The sequence below is a fragment of the Temnothorax curvispinosus genome, unplaced genomic scaffold (genome assembly GCF_003070985.1).
Source record: "Temnothorax curvispinosus isolate PA1 unplaced genomic scaffold, ASM307098v1 QBEX01015043.1, whole genome shotgun sequence".
NCBI lineage: Eukaryota > Metazoa > Arthropoda > Insecta > Hymenoptera > Formicidae > Temnothorax > Temnothorax curvispinosus.
Window position 1 is genome coordinate 20,585 of NW_020224823.1, and position 22,427 is coordinate 43,011.

General features: G+C 40.6%; 1 protein-coding gene across 22 annotated transcripts in view; it reads left to right on the forward strand.

Moving 5' to 3' along the window:
• LOC112465293 (kinesin-like protein unc-104) overlaps window positions 1-22,227 on the forward strand; it is a 29,018-nt gene extending 6,791 nt beyond the window's left edge. The window contains exons 1-30 of one of the 22 annotated variants that reach the window (XM_025032777.1): window positions 2,124-2,538; window positions 6,382-6,577; window positions 6,676-6,758; window positions 6,850-6,928; window positions 7,201-7,546; window positions 7,631-7,886; window positions 7,988-7,990; window positions 8,128-8,285; window positions 8,397-8,536; window positions 8,950-8,988; window positions 9,712-9,849; window positions 9,998-10,444; window positions 10,535-10,740; window positions 10,820-10,937; window positions 11,212-11,384; window positions 11,694-11,872; window positions 12,507-12,644; window positions 13,647-13,784; window positions 13,897-14,015; window positions 14,097-14,472; window positions 14,548-14,638; window positions 14,736-14,851; window positions 14,929-15,472; window positions 15,547-15,736; window positions 16,207-16,454; window positions 16,553-16,855; window positions 17,355-17,642; window positions 17,721-17,857; window positions 17,928-18,029; window positions 18,157-18,259. In XM_025032777.1, the coding sequence (XP_024888545.1) occupies window positions 6,478-6,577; window positions 6,676-6,758; window positions 6,850-6,928; window positions 7,201-7,546; window positions 7,631-7,886; window positions 7,988-7,990; window positions 8,128-8,285; window positions 8,397-8,536; window positions 8,950-8,988; window positions 9,712-9,849; window positions 9,998-10,444; window positions 10,535-10,740; window positions 10,820-10,937; window positions 11,212-11,384; window positions 11,694-11,872; window positions 12,507-12,644; window positions 13,647-13,784; window positions 13,897-14,015; window positions 14,097-14,472; window positions 14,548-14,638; window positions 14,736-14,851; window positions 14,929-15,472; window positions 15,547-15,736; window positions 16,207-16,454; window positions 16,553-16,855; window positions 17,355-17,642; window positions 17,721-17,857; window positions 17,928-18,029; window positions 18,157-18,259 (5,358 nt within the window). In that variant the 5' untranslated portion in view covers window positions 2,124-2,538; window positions 6,382-6,477. Of the gene's footprint in view, window positions 1-2,123; window positions 2,539-6,381; window positions 6,578-6,675; window positions 6,759-6,849; window positions 6,929-7,200; window positions 7,547-7,630; window positions 7,890-7,987; window positions 7,991-8,127; window positions 8,286-8,396; window positions 8,537-8,949; window positions 8,989-9,711; window positions 9,850-9,997; window positions 10,445-10,534; window positions 10,741-10,819; window positions 10,938-11,211; window positions 11,385-11,693; window positions 11,873-12,506; window positions 12,645-13,646; window positions 13,785-13,896; window positions 14,016-14,096; window positions 14,473-14,547; window positions 14,639-14,735; window positions 14,852-14,928; window positions 15,473-15,546; window positions 15,737-16,206; window positions 16,455-16,552; window positions 16,856-17,354; window positions 17,643-17,720; window positions 17,858-17,927; window positions 18,030-18,156 lie in introns of those variants that run through there. The other 21 variants (XM_025032784.1, XM_025032776.1, XM_025032783.1 and 18 more) reach the window with 21 other exon arrangements.
• The last annotated feature ends 200 nt before the right edge of the window (window positions 22,228-22,427 follow it).

A 22,427-nucleotide genomic window follows, 5' to 3' on the forward strand; every position in this document is an offset into this window, starting at 1 on the left:
AGCCAGCCCCGTAAATGGCTCTTTTATAATTAGATTTATTTAATTATTTCAGAGTTGTTTATAAATCAGACTTATTTCGTCTTCCCGTTGCCCTTTTCAGCTTATAAAACATGACATCTGTCATTCAAACCGGGTCACGTAAAAATTTTAGTGATCGTTGACGCGTGTTAAACATTTATTAATTGTACCAAGTAAAAACGTGTCATTATCGACTTTGCCTCGCAAATAACGATATCATCTCTCTCTCTCGTTGCGGTTTTAAAATACTGGATAAAAACAAAACCCGGAATAGCACTTGCTTGATTCGTTGAAAGTACGCATTTTGAGTGGACTAAATATATTATCGTTGTTAAACAATAAGTATATCTTTGCTTTTATCTTTATTTTGCATGACGTCCGACTAATTTAACGAATAAGCTTTTTAATAAACATATGCTTAAATTCGTCATTAATTTATCAGTATCCAATTTGGAATCTTCAAAACGCAGTCCAATATACACGGTCCTCCCTTTCTTGCTATTACAGAATTAATTACTACGTTTACGCGAGCGTTACTTCCGAGGTTACTTCTGTAGTAATTTACGATAATTCACTCGTTTACGCGGAATAAATTATCGTAAGTTACTACAAAATCCCGTTTACGCGAAGAAAAATCCCGTTTACGCGAAGGAATTATCGTAAGTTACTACAGAAGTAACGCTCGCGTAAAAGTATAATGGCGTAGATGCAATCTAATGTATCGAAAAATTCATTAAACTTGTTCGTCGTCAGTGCCTCGAATGCGTATAGTCCCGTTATCAAAATTGCAGCGTGTCGTTCTAACTATAAAATGGGCTGGGAGTTTAAATGACTCTTCATTATTACGTACATACAGGTGGCTTATACGAGAAGCGCGATAATCTCCCTGAGATATCTGTTATTCATTGGCGTAAACTAGATAAATGTACACCTGTGGGACATTAAGGCCACCCCCTCTGCTTCCTGCACATACGCGTAACACGAAAGTATCAGTTTGCTGTAGAGGAAAAGGGGATGGGCAATCCTAGTAAAGTAACGAACGCTACATAAGATTGGCAAACTTAATTTCGCCATGCAACCACGCTTTAAATAGCTTTTTCCGGTTTCTCGCCTTTAGCCGGGTCGATTCACTTTGTGGAAGATATTTGCGACCGCCTACGCGACCCTTGTGTTTCGTATACCCCGAGCCATTCAGCGAGGAAATCATGAGCTCGCACAGTGGCAGAACAAACATTACAACCCCTTGCAGAAGCCGCCTACGAGGCGCTCGCGCGCGTGCCACGGCGCCCACCCCCTCCCCCGGTGGCCGAGAAAATGTGGCACGGTAACCCGAGACATGGGGTTGCGACTGGGGATGCTTTAATTTAATAGGGTACAGGGTATTTTTATTCATTCGCGAGTATTAAACACGGGCGACAAAAAATATTTTATGGAGGGTAAAACTTTTCATATTATTATGCAAATTCAATGAAGATATAAAACAGGAACGACGACGTAATTGACACGCGTGGGCTGTTTTTCGTTCACCGTATCTTTTCCAAAATATACGCAAGGTCTATGAATAACAATAATTTACAATAATTAATTGAAGAAGACACGAGTAGGAGGATGTAGAAGTCCATCGGAAATTAAATATTTTACAATCTTGAGATTAGACAATCATATAGCGCAAAGAAATAAATTCATTCGAACTTAAAATACGGAAAATAATATATAAAGCGCTTCTATTCAGTGTCATATAATTTATTTTACAATTGCGATAAATGTCAACATTAAAAAGGAAAATATTGCTCGGGGAACGAAGCGGAGGCGCATTAATTATTCCTACTGATTAATTACGACAGAAATTTCAAGTCTCTCGATCGTCGCAGGGAAGGCGCCTCTCTTAAAAGGAAGTATCGATACCTGCGTCGGTTCGATACCGAAGGGGTAGGAAAGCAGCGGTACCCTACTAAACTTAAGCATCCCTATTATACCCCGGACGCGCGCGACTTCGCGTTCCCGACGACGACGACGACGACGAGGACGAGGACGACGGACGAAGCAGCACGCAGGCGCCCGCAGCGTACCGTCGTCAGCACTCGCCACGACTCGGGGGTGGTGTTGCAACGGGGGTGGCGAAGCCGAACGTCCGCTCGGCGGACGGCAGACAGCGGGTAGTGCAGGGTGGCTCGTAACTCGTATGCGTGCGCGCGGGTGTACACGCGCTATAATGTCCGCCTACGTGGTTCTCGCGGGTCGCGGATCGTTCAGCGGATGGCCGACGTAGTGACGTTAGAGTGCTGGAGAACGCCGTCGTGTACGTGAAGAATCGTTTTCGCGAGTGCCGTCGCGAATCTCTCTGCAAGGAGAGTCCCTGGTCTCGTCTCGCCGCTCGCTCGCGCGTCATTTCTCCTCTCCTTCGCGCGAAAGGGAAAGGAAGTTCCTTGTCGCGAGACATCCTCGGTCTTCTCCCTTTGGCATCTCCGCTTGACCCTCCTCTCCGAGCGCTTTCCTTCCGTTCGAGCCGTCTGAGAAGAGGTAAGGCCTGACGTCCGTGCGACGTCGTATCCTCCGAGCGTGGAGAGACGATCGATCGTAAAAATCCACATATACACACCGTGCCCGCCGTGTTCCCCGCCTCACGCCCCTTCCGGACCTTCCTCCGGCGAACTACACTCGGATACGCCGTCGTATCGATCACGCCGCTTTACCGCGATAATGTTTTGCACGTCGATTACGGGAACGGCCTCTCGTCGCGGAAGGGAAGAGCGTTTCTTTTTCCGGAAACCCGACGACGTTGATCGGTCCTCTTCGACTCCCTCGAGGCTCTCGCAGGTCGTGGCCTTTTGGGCGGCCCTCCGCGTGTTTTATACCGAACACCCTCGAGAAATGGCAGACGCCGCGCCAGGCTGGAGTTCGAAGCTCCTTCGATTCTTATCCCAGTATTCTTAACACCTGCGGACACCGTGTTTTTTGGGACACTCACCCGGACACCCTGCGACTTTGAAGTCCAAAGGGTTTTTGAAAGCGTTTCTGTGTTACAAAAAGTCTATAAAAATTCATGTATCGTCTTTAAGGCTTCAAAATGATTGATTTCTATACTTGCATAGACTGGACTGTTGCAATTTTTTTTTCCTCATTCCCGTAGGAATTACAAATGAAAAATCGACTGTGCCTTAAAAGGCCCACGATATTAGTCATCGCTAACAGAAAAAGAAATAATATATATTACGTAAAATAATTTAATAATTTGTCCGCGCAGTGTGTGTTAACACGTTGTATGCCCAGCGAGTTTTGTACATTTGTTACAATACCATTTTCGTGAACATATAGCGATAAAATAGTACACAAATGATTAATGATTAATGAAAATAAAAATTATATTGTTGTCGAATAGCACGCTTTTTACTTTACACTTTTGTCGTTCGACTATTTACGCCGTTCAAAATTGTATTAAATGTTTATTTTTTATTTACGAACGTTTTAAAAAAAAATTTGATAGCACCGTTCAGCAGTGACCATCATGGCAGTCAACGTATTAATGCGTTTGTAAAGTTAATTACGGATTAATTTGATGAGAGGAATACGCTTTGCAATATTCAACAAATTATTAATTTACTATTTTACGTATTATTTCGTTTCCTGTTACAGCGACGACTAATCGAGATATCCGTTTCGAGGAGAGACCTTTTTCCGTTATTTCGTTACCATTCCTAATTCTTCCGTTCTTTCGTTTCGTAACTATTCTATTCTTTCCTCCTTTTCCTCCTAATTCTTTCGTTATCTCATTTTCCATTATTCATGAATAATCTTCCTCGACGGATCTTAAATTAAGTCGAGATTAAAAGCGCATGACCTTCTCTGAACAATAATGAACTTATTAAGAAACAAATACAATTTACTTATTAAGAAACAAATACAATTCTCTTCTCTATGCCCTCTTCTCTGAAGACACAAGCGGGGATAAATTTAATTAGATGGTCCCTCCCTGAATCGCGCGAGTACTGTATATTGAGAAGCTCCTCCCGTCTCGTTAGCGTCGGCTGGACTCTATTACGCATTCATGCATTTTTTCGCGTAAGACGTCACGATTCCCGATGACTCATTTACACGTGTACATTTACATTATGCATTTCCAAGCCTTCAGATTCGATTCCTTCGAACTTTCAGCGAGCGCATTGATAATTGATTATCATCCGTCAACTTACACAGACAGAGAGATAATGCTCTTTAAATAATACACGAAAAAAATGAAGTAATTTTAAATGAACAAATTTAAAGTGAACAAATATTTAAAGTGGACAAATGTGAAGTGAACAAATTAAATGAACAAATTTTAAGTACATTTAAAGTACATGAAATTCCTTTTCGCACTTTGACAATATTAATACATATGTGGTACGTTAATGCTAACGTATTCGTATGCCACGTATTAATATACTAACAATTTCGTATGTAACATGTTAATACATTGCATTTATTCCAATATTATTATAACATACTAACACTATCGTGTGTAACCATATTAATTATACATTGTATTTATTCCAATTATCGATCTATGCATACGCGCACAATTTTCCGGTGGCAATGTATTATACTTACCTACCTCACACTCTACACATCGGCGTAATAATGACGTCAGTATTTACGTTCGTAACATATGACATCCGTCATTTTCATTAACAATATTGGTTCGTGAATATTTGTAGAAAATTAAATCGTCGTAAATAAATAACGAAAAGTGAGTTTCTGACCGCGCACAAGTTCGATTCTTTGTGTACGAATTAAATAGTAAATTTTTTCCGACATAACTCGATATCGTGGGATTCGATCGGGAGAATAATCGAATATCTGAAACACTGAATTCCTTTTTTTCGTCGACGAATTCGTTTATTCCGTCCAAACGCTCGCCGATCAGTCAAGATGAATTATCTCATCTCTCGCAAGAATGTGACTTCCCCGCGGTTTCCCACAGATATAGATCGGTCACGGTACTAATTAATCATTCTTCCTTTACCCGATAATTCACGTATTTCTGGACGGATCAATGGCCCGCACTATTCCTCGATGACGCTTGTAAATATGTAAGTGTCGTTATCACATTCGACCGGCCGATTATTATTGCACGGAATTGGTCGAGCAATTTCCACCTGATCGCGGATAGAAGTCTGTCGTGTCTAATGACATTAAGCAGCACATTTGCATAAATTTGGATTGTACGAAGCGTAATTTAAATTCAAATTTAATAAAAACTGAATCTGATATGATCCTTGAAAATTAGTCTGATGTAAAATAATCTATGTGTTTTCAGTGATTTATATCAACGATTAACGATACTCGCGTGAAAAATATTCCGCGCACGAAAAAAATATGTACTTTTAAATTTAATAAAAGCACATGTAAATCTTACATGATCCTTAAGAATTAAGTCTGATGCAAAGTGACCGGTCTGGTTTCAGTAGTTTATGTCAACGATTAACGACACTTTCGCAAAAAATAGTTCGTGCACGCAAAAATACACCGTGTATTTTAAACACACATTAATTTAATAAAATTTAACAAAACATTGCTATTAAAAATTTAATAAAACATATTTGAATCTTGTATGACCCCCTATGAATGAGTTGGATAGAAAATGATTTATCTTGTTTTAGTGGTTCATATCAACGATTAACGAAACTCGCGTGAAAATAATTCCGCGCACGAAAAAAATATACTACACATTTTAAATGTTATAAATGTTTTAAATGTTATAAAAGCACATGTGAATCTTATATGATCCCTAAGAATAAGTCTGATGTGTCAAATGATCTATCTGGTTTCTGTAGTTCATATCAACGATTAACGATACTTGAAAAATACTCTGCTTACGCGAATATACTATACGTATTTTTAATCTAATAAAAGCATACGTGAATTTTATATAATCATTAAAAAGTCTGTTGTAAAGTGACCTGTCTGGTTTCAGTGATTCATGTCAACGACTAACGATCCCCGCGTGAAAAGTATTCCGTGCACGAAAAAATATACTGTGCATTTTTAATTTAATAAAAGCACATGTAAATCTTATATAATCCTTAAATAAGTCTGTAAATGATATGTCTAATTTCAGTGGTTTATGTCAACGACTAACTCCGCGTGAAATAATATATCGCGAATATGCGCGCTACGTTTTTGTTCTTTTCTTATTCACCTCCGTGGAAAAATGTTATCGGAATTGTATATTAATAACTGAGATATATTCTTAGATGTAAAGACTATAGAGCGGTTTCCTAGCAGTTTTTTTTTCACCGAGTACTTGCAATAAGCGACGTTAAACATAAATTAATTCAATCAATTCAATAGCGGCGTAATTAACGAGACGTTATTTCGTTGCAGAGAGACAAACGAGAGAGAAAATTATCGCCAGCACCGCCAGCTGGCTTGATCCGACGTTAAGTTAAAAAGGGAAGAAGAGGAAAAAAAATAGAGAAAATGTCGTCGGTTAAGGTGGCGGTGAGGGTACGGCCCTTCAACTACCGCGAGATCAGTCGTCAGGCACAATGTATCATAGAAATGACGGGGAGTACTACTTGTAAGTACTACTTCTAACTCGCAGCTTTAAAAGTCGGGCGACTCGTAAAATAATTACTAATCTATCACACATTTGATCCCCTACTTTTGCTGTTATAGCCATAGTGAATCCGAAAGCTACACCAGGAAGCAAAGAAGCAGTCAAGAGCTTCAACTATGACTATTCCTACTTTTCTATGGATGTAAGTGTATTTTTTTCCAATATAGGAATTATTAATACCGTTATGTTTAGTTGCTGCTGAATTTAAAAAATAATTTCTCAAATTATTGCAGCCAAATGATGACAACTACTCAACTCAGCTTATGGTTTACAAGGATATCGGTGAAGAAATGTTGGAACATGCTTTCGAAGGTAGATATTAATTAACAGATGGATAAAAAGTGTCTGCTCTAACAATTCGTTAAAAAACAATTTGAAAAAACTCAGGGAAAGATGATATGAAGGATACAATAGTTTTTTATGTGAGAAATAATTATAAATAATCACATGTTATTAATGACACTAACTTTAATTTTTAGATAAATTTTTGAAAATTGTATTACTTTTCAAAGTAAAATTTGATTAACTATTGATTTCACTGCTAGACATGGAATAATAACTCTTTATTGTACTTCGTAACACAGGCTATAACGTTTGCATATTTGCATACGGGCAAACTGGCGCCGGTAAATCTTACACCATGATGGGCAAGCAGGAAGAAGGGCAGGAGGGAATAATACCACAGATTTGCAAGGATCTGTTTAGCAAAATCAGCTATACGTCTAATGAGCGATTGAAGTATTCGGTAGAAGTGAGTTATATGGAAATATATTGCGAAAGGGTACGCGATCTGTTAAATCCGAAAAACAGAGGAAATCTTCGAGTAAGGGAACACCCTCTCTACGGACCCTATGTCGAAGATCTTTCCAAGCTAGCCGTATTGTCGTACGAAGACATTCACGATCTCATAGACGAGGGTAACAAGGCCAGGTTGGTTTACGCGCAGTGACTATTTGCAAATAAAAAATATATTTTTATAGCATGCTGTACAATACGCGTTATTGTACATTCTAGGACTGTCGCAGCAACCAACATGAACGAAACATCTAGCAGATCGCACGCAGTTTTCACGATATTCTTTACGCAGCAGCAACAGGACAGTGCTACTGGTTTGATGACGGAAAAAGTTAGTAAAATATCGCTGGTCGATCTGGCCGGATCCGAGAGAGCTGATTCGACGGGTGCGAAAGGGACACGATTGAAAGAAGGAGCCAACATTAACAAGAGTTTGACGACTCTCGGGAAAGTTATCAGTGCCCTGGCCGAAATTGTAAGTTTCGTATTTTGCTAAAATCTACGTGCTACATTAAGTACTGAATTTATCTAGTATTCACATTATTATTCTACTTGTTTGCTACTTTGGATCATCAGGCGGTAAGTTTATCAAAACCAATATTATAATTTAAATAATAATTAATTACAATAAGTATTGCGCGTGATATCTATTTGATTATAGAGTTTAACTGTATATAATATATAATCGTTCTCTGTAAATTTTTGTTTCTCCATAGGCGACGAAAAAGAAGAAGAAAGCCGATTTTATACCGTACAGAGACTCCGTTTTAACATGGTTGTTGCGAGAGAACTTGGGCGGAAACTCGAAAACTGCTATGATCGCGGCAGTTAGTCCCGCCGACATCAATTACGATGAGACGCTTTCAACCTTACGGTAAGATTTATTACTCGCTATATATTTTCCGAACTAACTCTCAACGAATTAATTAGTTAATTAATTAACGTTTAATTGCTCAGATTTAAAAGACTAACGTTTTATTCACAGATACGCGGACAGAGCGAAACAAATCGTCTGCAAAGCCGTGGTCAATGAGGACGCAAATGCCAGACTTATCAGAGAACTCAAGGAGGAGATACAGAAACTGCGGGAGCTTCTGAAGCAGGAGGGCATCGACGTACAAGAAGGTAAATTAAGGATGTTAATTTTTAGAAAATTATTAGAAATCGTTATATAAAATCGGATTTTAGAGGACTTTTTGTCATAGAAAGCACATACGGACGAGGACAGACTGAATATAATGCTAGATTGAATAATGATTAAATCCTCAAATTAAAATTGTTTAATTAAATTCACGGAACATGTAAAATATTCAAGTGCTATCGTCTCATAATATCGTAACTCACTTTGTCTATTATACCAATTGTCGATTAGTACAATAGTAATAATCGTATAGATTATAATAGAGATTATTCAGAGGGAATCACAACAAGTCATAAACGTGAACTCTTGGCTGCTATAAACTAATTGCAATTGCACAGCTCGCGACAGGCAATCCATTCACATAGTATTTTCTTTGTTTCCCTTGCGCTCGACGTAGGGCCAGATGGCAAAGTTACATACGAAAAGAAAGAACCTAGTAAGTAAAAAAAAAACAATGCAATGCAAGCAAAGAATTACAGCCAAGAGAGGCATCTCTTGTGCCCTTTTCGTAGACGTTTGTTTTTATTTGTTTAGGCGCTCTTATTTCATCGCTAAGCGCATAATACTTGTTAGTATTGTATATGTCAATCTCCTTAATTTTTGTACGTTTGCTTCGCGAGTTTTATCATTTACTGTATGTATTTGTCCTGTTAATGCCTATCGATTGCGCTCCCTTCTTCTCTCACGTTCGATACAATTAGCAACTCTTCTGACAATTCCCAAAATTCAAGTAAATTAATGATTGATTACGCTTTCCTTTGTAAGAGCAAGAATGTGTCTCGAAAGTAAAATGTTGCGTTTATAGAAAAGAGAGATATGACAATGAGGATGCCAAGTCAATCGAATTCATAATTGAAAGTGCATATAATAGATATCTGACATGCGATTATTAGACCATGCTCGTACTCATCAGCTCGTGCCGGTGTTTCGTTAAAAAAAAGTATCAGTCTACTAGTTACGTTTCTACGTTTTTTAGAATGAGTATGTAGCAACAATACAAACTCTACAGCTTTTGGAATACTTCTTTTCATCTACGCCACCGCTTTAATTATGGCTTTCGATGTTTATACGACTCACGATACCGACTCTGACATGCAGGCTTGCCATTTTAAATATCAGAAACGCGTTTTCCCGATTCTTTACAAGCTTCATTTTACAGGGGACGAAATTATCAGAACGAACAAGCGGAACGAGGAGGACACCAAGGAGACTCGTTCGAGGATTTCTTCTCATACCACATCCACTATTGCTGAAGAGGCGGTCGAACAATTGCAAGCGTCCGAAAAATTAATCGCAGGTACGTAATCCCGCGAACTGGGATTATTCCGATGTAGCTTTTGCTATTCTTACCTCGTTGATAATATAATCAATTATGGATACGCAGCGTAGAAATTAACAAACGTCCTCGTCGTACCGTATTTATTTTATTCTATTTCCGTTTTTAGAATTGAATGAAACATGGGAGGAGAAGCTGAAGCGAACCGAATCGATCCGCCTGCAACGCGAGGCAGTATTCGCTGAAATGGGGGTCGCCGTGAAAGAGGATGGCGTCACGGTCGGTGTCTTCTCTCCTAAGAAGACACCGCATTTAGTGAATCTAAACGAGGATCCTCTCATGTCGGAGTGTCTGATCTATTACATCAAGGACGGATTCACGCGCATCGGTAGCGCCGAGGCGCACGTGCCCCAGGATATCCAGTTGTGTGGCCCGCACATACTTAGGGAGCACTGCGTTTTTGAGAACCACGAGGGAATTATAACTCTTATACCGAAAAACGGAGCCTTGATTTACGTCAATGGTCGCGAGGTAACCGAGCCACTTATCCTAACGACCGGCTCCCGTGTTATCCTGGGAAAAAGCCATGTTTTCCGATTTAACCACCCAGATCAAGGTATGCAGTATTCTTATTTATTAGTCAACGAATTGCAGATTTACTGAAATGTATGAATAAAATATCGTATTTCTATGTTTAATCATACAGTACGCGAACGGATAGCGAATGGATCCCCGGCGGAAACTCCCGGCAATAACGAACCATTAGCGGACTGGAATTTCGCGCAGGTCGAGCTATTAGAAAAGCAGGGTATCGATCTAAAGGTTGAAATGGAGAAGAGACTGCTCGTACTGGAGGAACAGTTCCGTAAAGAGAAGGAAGAAGCTGATCAACTGTTTGAAGAGCAGCGAAAGGTATGTATAATACGAATGCACACATCATCTCTTTTTTATTCGTTGTTTAATTATAATAATCGATCGTTTTTGCGAATAGAGCTACGAAGCACGGATAGACGCGCTACAGAGGCAAGTGGAGGAACAAAGTATGACAATGTCCATGTATAGCAGTTATACGCCGGAGGACTTCAATAACATCGAGGAAGATATTTTCGGTAAGTGTGGAAAAACATGTCGCTTCCGAATCCCAATATAATTTGGTGAAGCTATGCCCGATCGATTGGGCATCCCACCTTAACTTTCACGTAACTCTTCAGATTTACAAATATCTTTCATCACCATCGAGAGTTTACTGCATGATACCAAAATCTAATTATCTTGTCGATAGAACATAGCACATTTGAAATACACTTAACGAAGTAATCGGTATTATTTCATCGAACGCTTGGCTTCTCTGACTGTTTTGCCTGGTAATGGCTTGCATTTCAGTCAACCCATTGTTTGACGCAGAGAGCAACTGGACGGAGAGAGAGTTTCAACTGGCCGCTTGGGCCTTTCGCAAGTGGAAATATCATCAATTCACGAGTTTACGAGACGATCTTTGGGGCAACGCGATATTCCTTAAAGAGGCTAATGCTATATCCGTTGAACTAAAAAAGAAGGTACAGTCGCGGATATATGACGAAAAGTTTCTGGCACGGTGTTTCTTTCACTTGCATTTACCTCTGCACCATGTTCCTGTAATACTTTTGAATATGAACTCTGAATCTTTTTTATAATGTGATTAACGCGACATGAATTGTGTTTATCCGCGTATGTACTTTTTCGAGTGTAATGATAGTCCTTTATGGAATTAATATCGCACAGAGAGAGTTGAGAAATGGTATTTGTTAATTATATTATATAAAAATACCAAGGAAAAAGTATTCCCGTTGTACAATGGGCTTTATCGTATTGATTTTCTTTTCTAGGTTCAATTCCAATTTACTTTACTCACGGACACTCTTTATTCACCTCTACCTCCGGATCTTTTACCCATTATGGACGAAGAAGAGGAGGATGAAAGACCGTTCCCGCGCACGATTGTTGCCGTTGAGGTTCAAGATACGAAAAATGGTGCTACGCATTACTGGACATTGGACAAGCTAAGGTTTGCTTCATTGCTCCATTTTGTATTTTTTGATGACGCTTGTTTAATTAACAGAGCATTCGTGCTGGTACAGATGAAATATACTCTGTCTCTGAAAAATAATTTTGTCACAATGAATCGTCAATTTGGAAATTGACAATACTCTGCGGAGTAATTTTGTAACTAATTATATAATCGCATTTTTTACAAATCATCAAATTTATACATCCACCTTGTAGCATGCTCTACAATGATACTTCAATTCTTCATCATTACGAACTAAAATACGATCTTTTTTCATACAACGTTCGACAATTTCTTTTCTATTTTGTTACTGTCGCACGAACGCATTTTTGGCGTGCTCAATGAAAATTGAAGATTATCGGCCCGAAAGTCGAAAGTAACACGAGGATTAAACAAGTTTTTAAAATAATATTCACGGAATCGTGAGATGAAAAATTCTGCGCGCGCTATACGCATTGCAAGATGCTTGAAATCGTATGAGTTGAATTTTTTAGTTAGCGGATCTTTTCTTTTTAATTGAGCGAGAGCAAAATCGCAGCTTACGTAAGATAGAGTTAAGACTCGGGCGGAGATCGGGCTGAAGGGATCGCACGGCCTCACTCACGCGAAGTAATACATGATTGACTTGTAGACAGCGCTTGGAGCTGATGCGACACGTGTACAACGAGGACTCGAGCCCCAGCACTCCGGAGGCCAAAGAGGATATTTTCCAATGCCTTACAGTCTACTCTAATCCGAAGTTCTCGCTCGCAAATCTTTTGCCTTCGAGGTTGGTGCTCGAAAGCGCGAGGCTCTCCTCTTATCGCCATGTAATACGCTTTTAAACGCCCTCGGCCTCGAAGAATTCCCCTGTCGCTGTCGCAAAAGTCGTTTTTTACCGCCGTGCCATTTTGTGCGTTTTTTGCTCTTTCTGTCTTGAGAGGCTTCCTCGGTAATGGTAATGGCAATGCCGTGCCCTCCGGCGCGGATACAAGCGAAACCAGGCTTTGCACTTTGAGCTCGCAAAATTTACCGGTGAATCTGCATGGTTTCTTTTGATTCGTAACGCAAAGAACGCGAACCGGATCGAATGAGTACGAGCTCCCCTCGCCAAAAGTTTACGCCATCGTTTACGCAGTAGCACTGCTTCTGCTGCTGTGAAAACATCTCTATGCTGTCTGAATGTGAAGAAAAGCGTCTCCTCGGCATTCTATGCACGTCTGTCTCAACACTGACACATCTTCTAATTATCTCCTGCTGAGCTCGTGTTCTCACTATCTCGCTTTCCAACTTTGTCATGCACGTACAGCTCTGACCAATACAGTTCGATCAAGAAAGCGATAAAAAGAAAGAAATATTAAACACGTAAAGGGAAGACTCGAAATTCCATATCTATAACAAATATATTATATTATTTATTACTATTTTAATATTTTTTATTAATTAGATATTATATACCGCTTGCTCATGAATATTATAAGTAACATTTTTCCTTATCGTGAAAACAAAACAAAACTTTTTTCAATGAAAAAAGTCGCTTGAACTCGCAACCGTGCGAGTATTACTAGTATTACACATATAATTGGGGATGTAAATGATAAAATAATCTGATAAAATACATGTATGATAAAGGTCAATGAAATTTAATGTGTCGTACCGAAGAAATCTGACTGAAGAAATTTTGGATGAATTAAACACATTTCAACGATCTAACACACGATTTATGATTGCATTCGCATTACCTCTTGCCACACGAAAATAGTAGTAAACGATAGTCTCGTCTGCTTTCCAGGCAAAGGCTGGAGTTGATGCGCGAGATGTATCACAACGAGGCCGAGCTCTCACCTACGTCTCCGGATTTCAATATCGAATCCATCACAGGAGGTGATCCGTTTTATGACCGATTTCCGTGGTTCCGCATGGTCGGCAGGTAAACAAGCATAATTCGGATGCAACGCCACGACCTATCCTCGGTCCCTCCCTTCTTCTCCTTTCACTTTCGATTATTATCCTAATCTGATTTTATATGTCAAATTTTTCAGAGCTTTCGTGTATCTGAGCAACCTCATGTACCCGGTGCCACTAATCCACAAGGTAGCCATCGTGAACGAAAAGGGCGACGTCAAGGGTTACTTGCGAGTCGCCGTACAGGCCGTAGTTGGTACGTAATCCGTAGCCATGTGCCCACATTTCGCGTCTGTCGCGTATTATATAAGATGTACATAACGAACCCTTCTTCTAGAAGAGGAAAACAGTGAATACTCAAGTGGCGTTAGACAATCAGCGCGAATCTCCTTCGAGGATGACTTGTTCGGCGGGCACAAACACAACAAACGCAGCTCGCTTCTGGCTCAGACTTTGGAAAAGAATCGGCAGATCATGCTGCACGAGGAGCGCGTGGTCGAAGGGCACAACGAGATCAATCAGAAGGACATGAAGGACGAGGACGACATGGGAGATGCCGACAGCGGCAGGGGCGACAGCTCGGTCTCGAGCGACATGAAGGAGGAAGAGCTGCCGGATCACTTGCAACCCGGTGCGGAATTCACTTTCAGGGTAACGGTCCTACAAGCTATGGGTATCTCCACGGAATACGCTGACATTTTCTGTCAGTTCAAGTAAGTGCAAACGTGTCTATCTGCTTCGGCTCGTTTTACTATGGCGTGTGATCTGCAACGTAATTATTTTCGCAGCTTCCTGCATCGACATGACGAAGCTTTCTCGACGGAACCGGTAAAGAACACCGGCAAGGGTAATCCACCCGGATTTTATCACGTACAGAACGTAAGTTGAAAGAGACTCTGTTCTATAGAGTCTCACGTAAAAGTTTTGTTAAAAGTTAGATCCTGCTAATCAATATAATATCTGTCAATTGATACAGATTACAGTGACGGTTACCAAATCCTTCTTGGAATATCTGAAGACTCAACCCATCGTCTTCGAAGTGTTCGGCCATTATCAGCAACATCCGTTGCACAAGGACGCGAAACTGGAATAGTGAGTGTTAATCGTAAACGCTAGTTCCGTTGGACTTTACTCAAGAATATTTTATAAACACATTTGTATTCACATAGCAGCGTACGACAGCCACCGAAGAGGATGCTTCCGCCATCCATACCGATCAGCCAACCAGTCCGTTCGCCGAAATTTGGAAGCGTCCTGCCGTCTCCTAGCACGTCGCATGTGCACGCCAAATACGACGTGCTAGTATGGTTCGAGATCTGCGAGTTGGCACCGAACGGCGAATACGTGCCGTCGGTGGTGGACCACAGCGACGATCTGCCGTGTCGTGGACTATTCTTGCTCCATCAGGGCATACAACGGCGTATACGAATCACCATTGTGCACGAACCGGCTTCCGAATTGAGATGGAAGGACGTGCGCGAGCTCGTGGTCGGCCGCATTCGGAACACCCCGGAACCCGAGGAAGAGGACAACGATTCGTCTGTGCTTTCGCTGGGCCTGTTCCCCGGCGAGTATCTCGAGATTCCCGGCGACGATCGAACCATGTTCAGATTCGAAGCGGCCTGGGATAGCTCCCTGCACAACTCGGCTCTGCTCAATCGCGTCACGTCTTACGGAGAGCAAATCTTTATGACCATCTCCGCGTATCTCGAGGTACGTATTAAATATTCGAATTGTTTGCTGGAACATCTCAGGGGGGAGCTTACGCTCATTTGTATCGGTCTTAGCTGGAGAATTGTGGAAGACCTGCGATTATCACGAAAGATCTGAGCATGATCATCTACGGAAGAGATGCAAGAGTCGGGCCACGCTCACTTAAGCACCTGTTCAGCGGCACATATCGCAACCAGGAAGCGAATCGACTCAGCGGCGTCTACGAATTGGTGCTGCGTCGTTCTTCGGAAGCAGGTAGCCCAGGTTTGTTATGTCTAACCATAGCGTAGTCCCGTGTTTCACTTGATATCACATTCAAACAGAATAAAGTCTCACTTTTCAGACTATTGTTATTCGCTCTGCGACATACTTATATCTTTTATCTACATGTAAAAGATATGTCTCAAATATATATTTCAGATATATCTTTTTAACGACTTTTCAAGTGTTGAAACTAAAACAAACAGTATTGTTCTTAATTTGAAAGAAGAAGTAATGGTTAAATATAATTCGATTATTTTCAAATTATAGTATGATAATTATTAGTTATTCCGACTTTAAAATATTTATCTTAATATAAAAAAGCACAATATTGATCCACTACACTATCCTTTAGTAAAACATTTCTTCAATTATTATTTTACGTAAAGAATAATTGTTTTACATTTACTCACACTTTTGGCGTTTTCCTCTTTCTCGATACCCATTCCTTTTCCCTCCCTATTTATTTACAGGAGTTCAAAGACGTCAACGTCGCGTTTTGGACACGAGCTCCACGTACGTCAGGGGCGAGGAGAATCTGCACGGATGGAGACCACGCGGAGACAGTCTTATATTTGATCATCAATGGGAGCTCGAGAAGTTGACGAGGCTGGAGGAAGTGGAGAGAGTGCGGCACACATTGTTGTTACGGGAGAAGCTCGGCATTGACAAAGTACCGTTCTGCAATAAACCTCTGCACGATTTTACAAAGAGCGAAAAGGTACCTGTGTATCTTGTATCATTAAATATGACACAGAATTATATGTATATTAATTCATAGTGACATAGAATTGTATAACAATTCTAATCTGGTACCAGGATGTGTGTAATATGGTGGCGAAGGCTACGAACGAGCCACACGCCAGCCCGGTGAAGCTGAAACGTTCGACGAGTAAAGACGTTTACGAACCCTGGGAGATGACCGAGAAGGAGCGTGAATTAGCGACCAAGTACATTAAACTCATCCAGGGAAGAATCCCGAGCAAGGAGCCGATTATGCTCACCGATGTTTCGCCCGGGGAAGACACCATAACCGATCTATCCGCGTCTATGATGTCCTCGGTCATATCGTCCTCATCTCAAGAGTCAGTATATGCGAGAGCTAGCGATTTGTTAGAGCAGGTAACCCTCCTTGCATGCCTCTGAGTGCTCCTGCTAGTAGCGGTTGTCCATGCTTCGCTTCGTCGTATTATTAAATTCCTTTCTAAAAAAAAAGAACAATTTCAATATCCGACAGTTAAAAAATGCTCGGTTTATTTGTTGCCGAATATCTTCTCGATACACGTGTACAATTTTGCTACAGTCTGATACACGCTAAGTAAATGAGACGTGGATGAAGACACCGAGTGAGCTTTGAAGCGATTTGATAAATCAAAACGATATTCGATCTCATTTTTACTCGTTGCCGTGTGAAGCGGCGGTCAATTCACGCATTTTTTTTAGCTCAGCTCGACACAGATTATCGCGCTTTCTCAAATCAATTCAGCTTCCGAGAAATCATCTGCTTCCGCATTCGTTCGTTTCAACGTGTGGCATTCGAGACTCGAGTGTCTCGACTTGCCGAGACAACCGCCAGCATGATTGGCTCGTGGTCGGGGTTATGCTGGAGTGTTACTTGCAGGCTGCTGGTATAATAATATGGAGCAGGTCTAAGTCGTGCCTCCTTAGGTTGAGCTCACCGGAGAGGGCTAGACTGCAAGAGCTCCAGGAGAGTATATTGGCGAGCGAGTCGGCTAATCAGACCTGCACTGTCGCGCCCCCGCCGCTCGGATCATCCTCGCCGTCGAAGGAGAACCTGGTGCTGTACGTGCCGGAAGTGGAGGAAATACGTATTAGTCCGGTCATCGCGCGGAAGGGCTACTTGAACGTTCTCGAGCACAAGACCAACGGCTGGAAGAAACGCTGGGTGGTACGTTTGCACTTGAAAAAAGAAGAGAAAATGTAAAAATATCTTTTAATACTAAACGTTTCTTCTTTATCGCTTCAGGCTGTCCGCCGACCGTACGTTCTCATTTTCCGTGAGGAGAAAGATCCCGTTGAAAGGGCATTAATTAATTTAGCTACGGCTCAAGTTGAATACTCCGAAGATCAGCTGGCCATGGTGAAAGTGCCGAATACCTTCAGGTAAATTGTTCGCGAATAAGGAAGTGGATACGTAATTATACGGTATGTAATGAAATATCTGTCTATGTAGCGTCGTCACCAAGCACAGGGGATACTTGCTGCAAACTTTAGGGGATAAGGAGGTCTACGACTGGCTGTATGCGATTAATCCTCTCCTAGCTGGTCAAATTAGGCATGTATAATAGCATGAATTTATCTCACCCCGTTTACTTTAATATGAATTAAAATTCTATAACATAACTGTCTGAGATACACAAAGTATGGGAACGATGAATAGAATGCTTGATATGTTGTCATAGGTCAAAACTCGCCCGTAAAAGTCCGGCTGCCCTGAATCTAAGTAACGGCGCGCCGATTGGCATGACACCGCAGCTGGAGCAGCAGAGCAATCAGACCAAGTGAGTGGTCGACACTATGGCCGGGGTAACGAGTGCAATAGCGAAGGCGTCGGAAAAAATTATGTGTTGGTCACACTCGGCCTTAGAGTCCCAAGACTTCTGTAACTTTCGATTTCCGCTAGTCTTTGATTGACCAGACAGTGGCGAAGCTGTCCCTTGAGACTACTCCACGATCGGCGGCATATAATATCGACGTTTTACTTTACACAGCGTCCCCTTAGCACGTTACAGGGCAATCAGAGCGGGGAAAAAAATGAAAGGAAGGAAGATAGTGCTCGTCTTTCGAAGAAGTTACAAATGCGCGTACAAATGCATTCGGTTACACCGTACTGGGAAAAAAAATGCGTTCGTTTTCGAGTCTCTCCGTACATTTCGAATCCGCATTCGAAGTGCTCCCCACGTCGACGAGACACGAGGTCGCGCGCGCACGAGCGCGCGAATGTTTTCATTGAACTTTTATTTCCGTGATACGTATGTCGTAATTACGCGATACTCCTTACGTGACGTATGAGGGAGATAGCAAATGCATTTATGCCTAATAAACATATTCCTAAGACGATCACTGAAAATCGGGATAAGGAATACATGTTATAGATATATCTGTAGAAGAGGAAGTATGCAAGAGAAAGCGAGAAAGAGAGAGAGAAAGAGAGAGAAAACGAAATAAACGAGAGACAAGAAGAATATTAGTAATTTCATACGCAAGCTTAACGATCGCTTAGTACACAGAAAGATTATTACAACGGAGAAAAAAAAGAGCGTTAACATTTTGTAAGATGATTCGAGCAAATCGTTAAGACTCGTTTAAGATAGTACTCTGTCTAAGCATTTTAGTATCGTGACGATCGTTTAAAAAAGTAGAGACGATTTTCTATGAGGATTACATTCCCATTTTTCGTTTACCAATCGTTTTCTTTTACTCGATCAAGCAGATTAGACACGTATACCTATACTGACTATCCGATTTCCGTATGAAAGGTCCTATACGCTGCCGTACACGCAATCGATCGGCCGAGTCGCTCGATGAAGATTTTACCTTCTTAATTAGAGATTCAAGTAATTTCGGTTGCAGCGCACGTATACTGTAAGATAGGATAATATTGCTCTAAAGTAACGACGCTAACTTTGCATCGGAATGCAAAAAAGATTCGAATACCATTTAAGGTGTGAAATCTAAGAGGCAACGAAAGTGGGAGATAGGAATCGCTACTTCTTGACTCGCAGAATACTTTCTTTTAACGTAGTTCGAAACGTTTTTTCGCACTGCATCGCTATTATCCTCGATATAGGGTAATTTTATCCTGTCTTAAGATATCTGCAAATCCTACATATTTTTTTAGTACTTGGCAGCTACTGTTTTACTATATAAATAGATTAAAGAGTTTTAAAGCAAAGCGATACAAAAAAACAAGAGTCCTTAAGAACAGATTGAATACACAATAACTTAACATTTGTAACTCTCTGTTTCTAAGAATTTTTGTCCAAAAATAATGTAGAAATCTTGCAACGAGATAATAACAATTCGTACGAAACTTGGTTACAATTCTAATGCAGCATTATGATATGTATAACTGTATTTTTCTTCTTCACTCTTCAAGACAAAAGTCGTGCACGATTTTTACGAATCATAACGGGATTTTAAGTTGTTATCATTGTTGCGAGATTACATGGAGAAAATAATTCCGACAAGAGAGCGGAAAAATAATGCAAAAACTTATAAAAACTTCTTCGAAACACGAATAAATACGCAATGTAGTCGGCAAGCAAGCGGCATGTCCAGACGACGTAAGAAATTTTTCTATTTGTAATCGACCGAGATCCACATTGATACGAAGCTGGGACGAAGCTTTGGGGTTTTCGCACTTGGTATCTCACAGTATGCGAAATAGATAAAATTACGCTAATCTATGGATATAGACGCCACACTCTGACACATCGTGTTTTCATGTCTACTTTTAGAGCTTAAGCAGCGCTCCTCGAAGACGTTCGCCGCGCAATGCGGCACGGACGTATGTACCCGCGACGAATGTGCGTCGACGAACGTAACTGATGACTTCGTCTAACGAGGAAATATTCAATTTGGGATCACCGGGTTCTTGACGAACAATTTATTCACTTGTAGCAAATGAACAAAATTGGAATTATATGACAAAACTTATTTTTTTCAGAATATGAAGTTACAGCTAGAGTTGGTACAGAAAGAATTCAATTCTCGTTCGATCCAATTCTTTTTTCGAAGCAGAACGATCTGTTTTCCCAGTTTATAGTTCAACGATCTGAAATTGATAGCTTCCTCGCAAGATGGTAGACGATTGCGTTGTTCCGAGGCTTTTACTAACTTCTCTTACGTGTAACAAATTTCGGATAACAGGTGCGGCATTATAAAATACATGTGTCTACTGTGCACCTCACATGGAGAACATCTCAACGTCTTTGATATTAATTCACGATACACGTGATTGCGCGGAGTGTCCAAATGCGGCATGTAGTCAAAAAGGACTCGTTCTCTTGATATATATTACGTATATAATAGCATTCCATGACGGTCGACATCAGTCGACATGTAGTACTGAGACATTTCACGCACAGCAAAAACCCGATTTGTTTAGCTCCATCCCATGCCGTCTAGTACGTTCCCCATTGCTCAGATAGTTTATCGAAAAACGAATTTAGTAAAAGCGTTTACTACCAATTCTCTCGGCAGAATGCCAGCAGAAATATAACAGAAACTGCTAACGGAACATAATAGCGGATTGACTGCAGAAACCGAGTGCAATTTCATAGTCATTTATATATATATATATATATATATATATATATATATATATATATATATATATGTTCGAATTAACTCGTTATAAAATGGCAGAGTTTACTCGGTTTTTGCTGGCAAATTGCTATCATTCTGTTAGCAGATTCTATCGATTACATTGGTAGACTCTATTAGCGGAACACGAGCTTATCGCGGACACAATTAATGTCAATTTGCCAAAGTTTCCCACTCGAATCTACTGAAAAACCATTAGCATACTGCTAACATTTTGTTTACTGGGCAGTTTTTGCAAAGTACCAAGTTTTGTCGGCAGAATATTAGCAGAAATATAACAGAATGCGAATCTGTCGCAGAAGATCTGCTGGCAAGCTGCTGTAAACGCCCAAGTACAATCGAAGGTATACGTATATATACATTTTGTAATTATATATTGGACTCTGTCGCTTCTCCAAATCACATTCCGCGAGTGTAACTTAGGAGCGTGTCTACGTAATACTCTTTTTATCGTCCAAATGTTAATGACATCATTGTACTCCTTAGTTACTAGTCCTTTCAGCAAGGAACCTTATTTTCGAACTCCTTTTGCAAGTGCGAACGTTTTTTCTTAAATGTTGCCCTTCCATCGAAGTGGTCTATCGATTTCGTGTACCTTGACGTCTCTCGAGGGACAAGATTCTGACCAAGATTCTCCAGGGGAGAGGGAAGTCCCGACGTAGATGTCGATATCGGAATTTGACGGCATACGATATCGTAAATCCGGACACGCTTGATTCTAGTCACAAAGGCGCTTCGCGCGCTAGATCCTGAGGCCGATTATATTTTTTCTCTTTTCTTTTTCTTCGATCGCCCACACGATTCTCGATCGCGGCTTCACACAGAGTGTAACGCCCCGCCACTGATCAATCCGTTTTCGCTTGGCTGACTGTTGTAGTATATCTGATAGTTTTATTTTATTAACGACACACCACTGTATGACGTATCGAGAAATAAATGCATAAATATATAAGTTGAACTTTAGGCTCTCTATCGACTATGCCGAAGAGCAAAGTGGTGTCGGGAAGATAGGGTGAAAAGAAAGGAGGAAAAGAAAAAGGGAAAAAGAAGAAAACGCGTATATTACAAGAGAAATTTACATCACATTTAAGTCGTTGGAGAGATTAATAATCATTGTTATTAATAGTAGACGAAATATAAGAGAAGAGAACGGATACGGCGAGAATGAGAGTGTGCATGAGAGGTTGAAAGACAGAAATAGAGAGGAAGAGAAAGCGAGAGAGAAAGAACCCGAGTGGAAATGCGTGAAAGAAGAAAGTATGTGAGAAAGCGCGAGAAAGTACACACGTTCGCTTATTTATATATATATATATATATATATATATATATATATATATATATATAT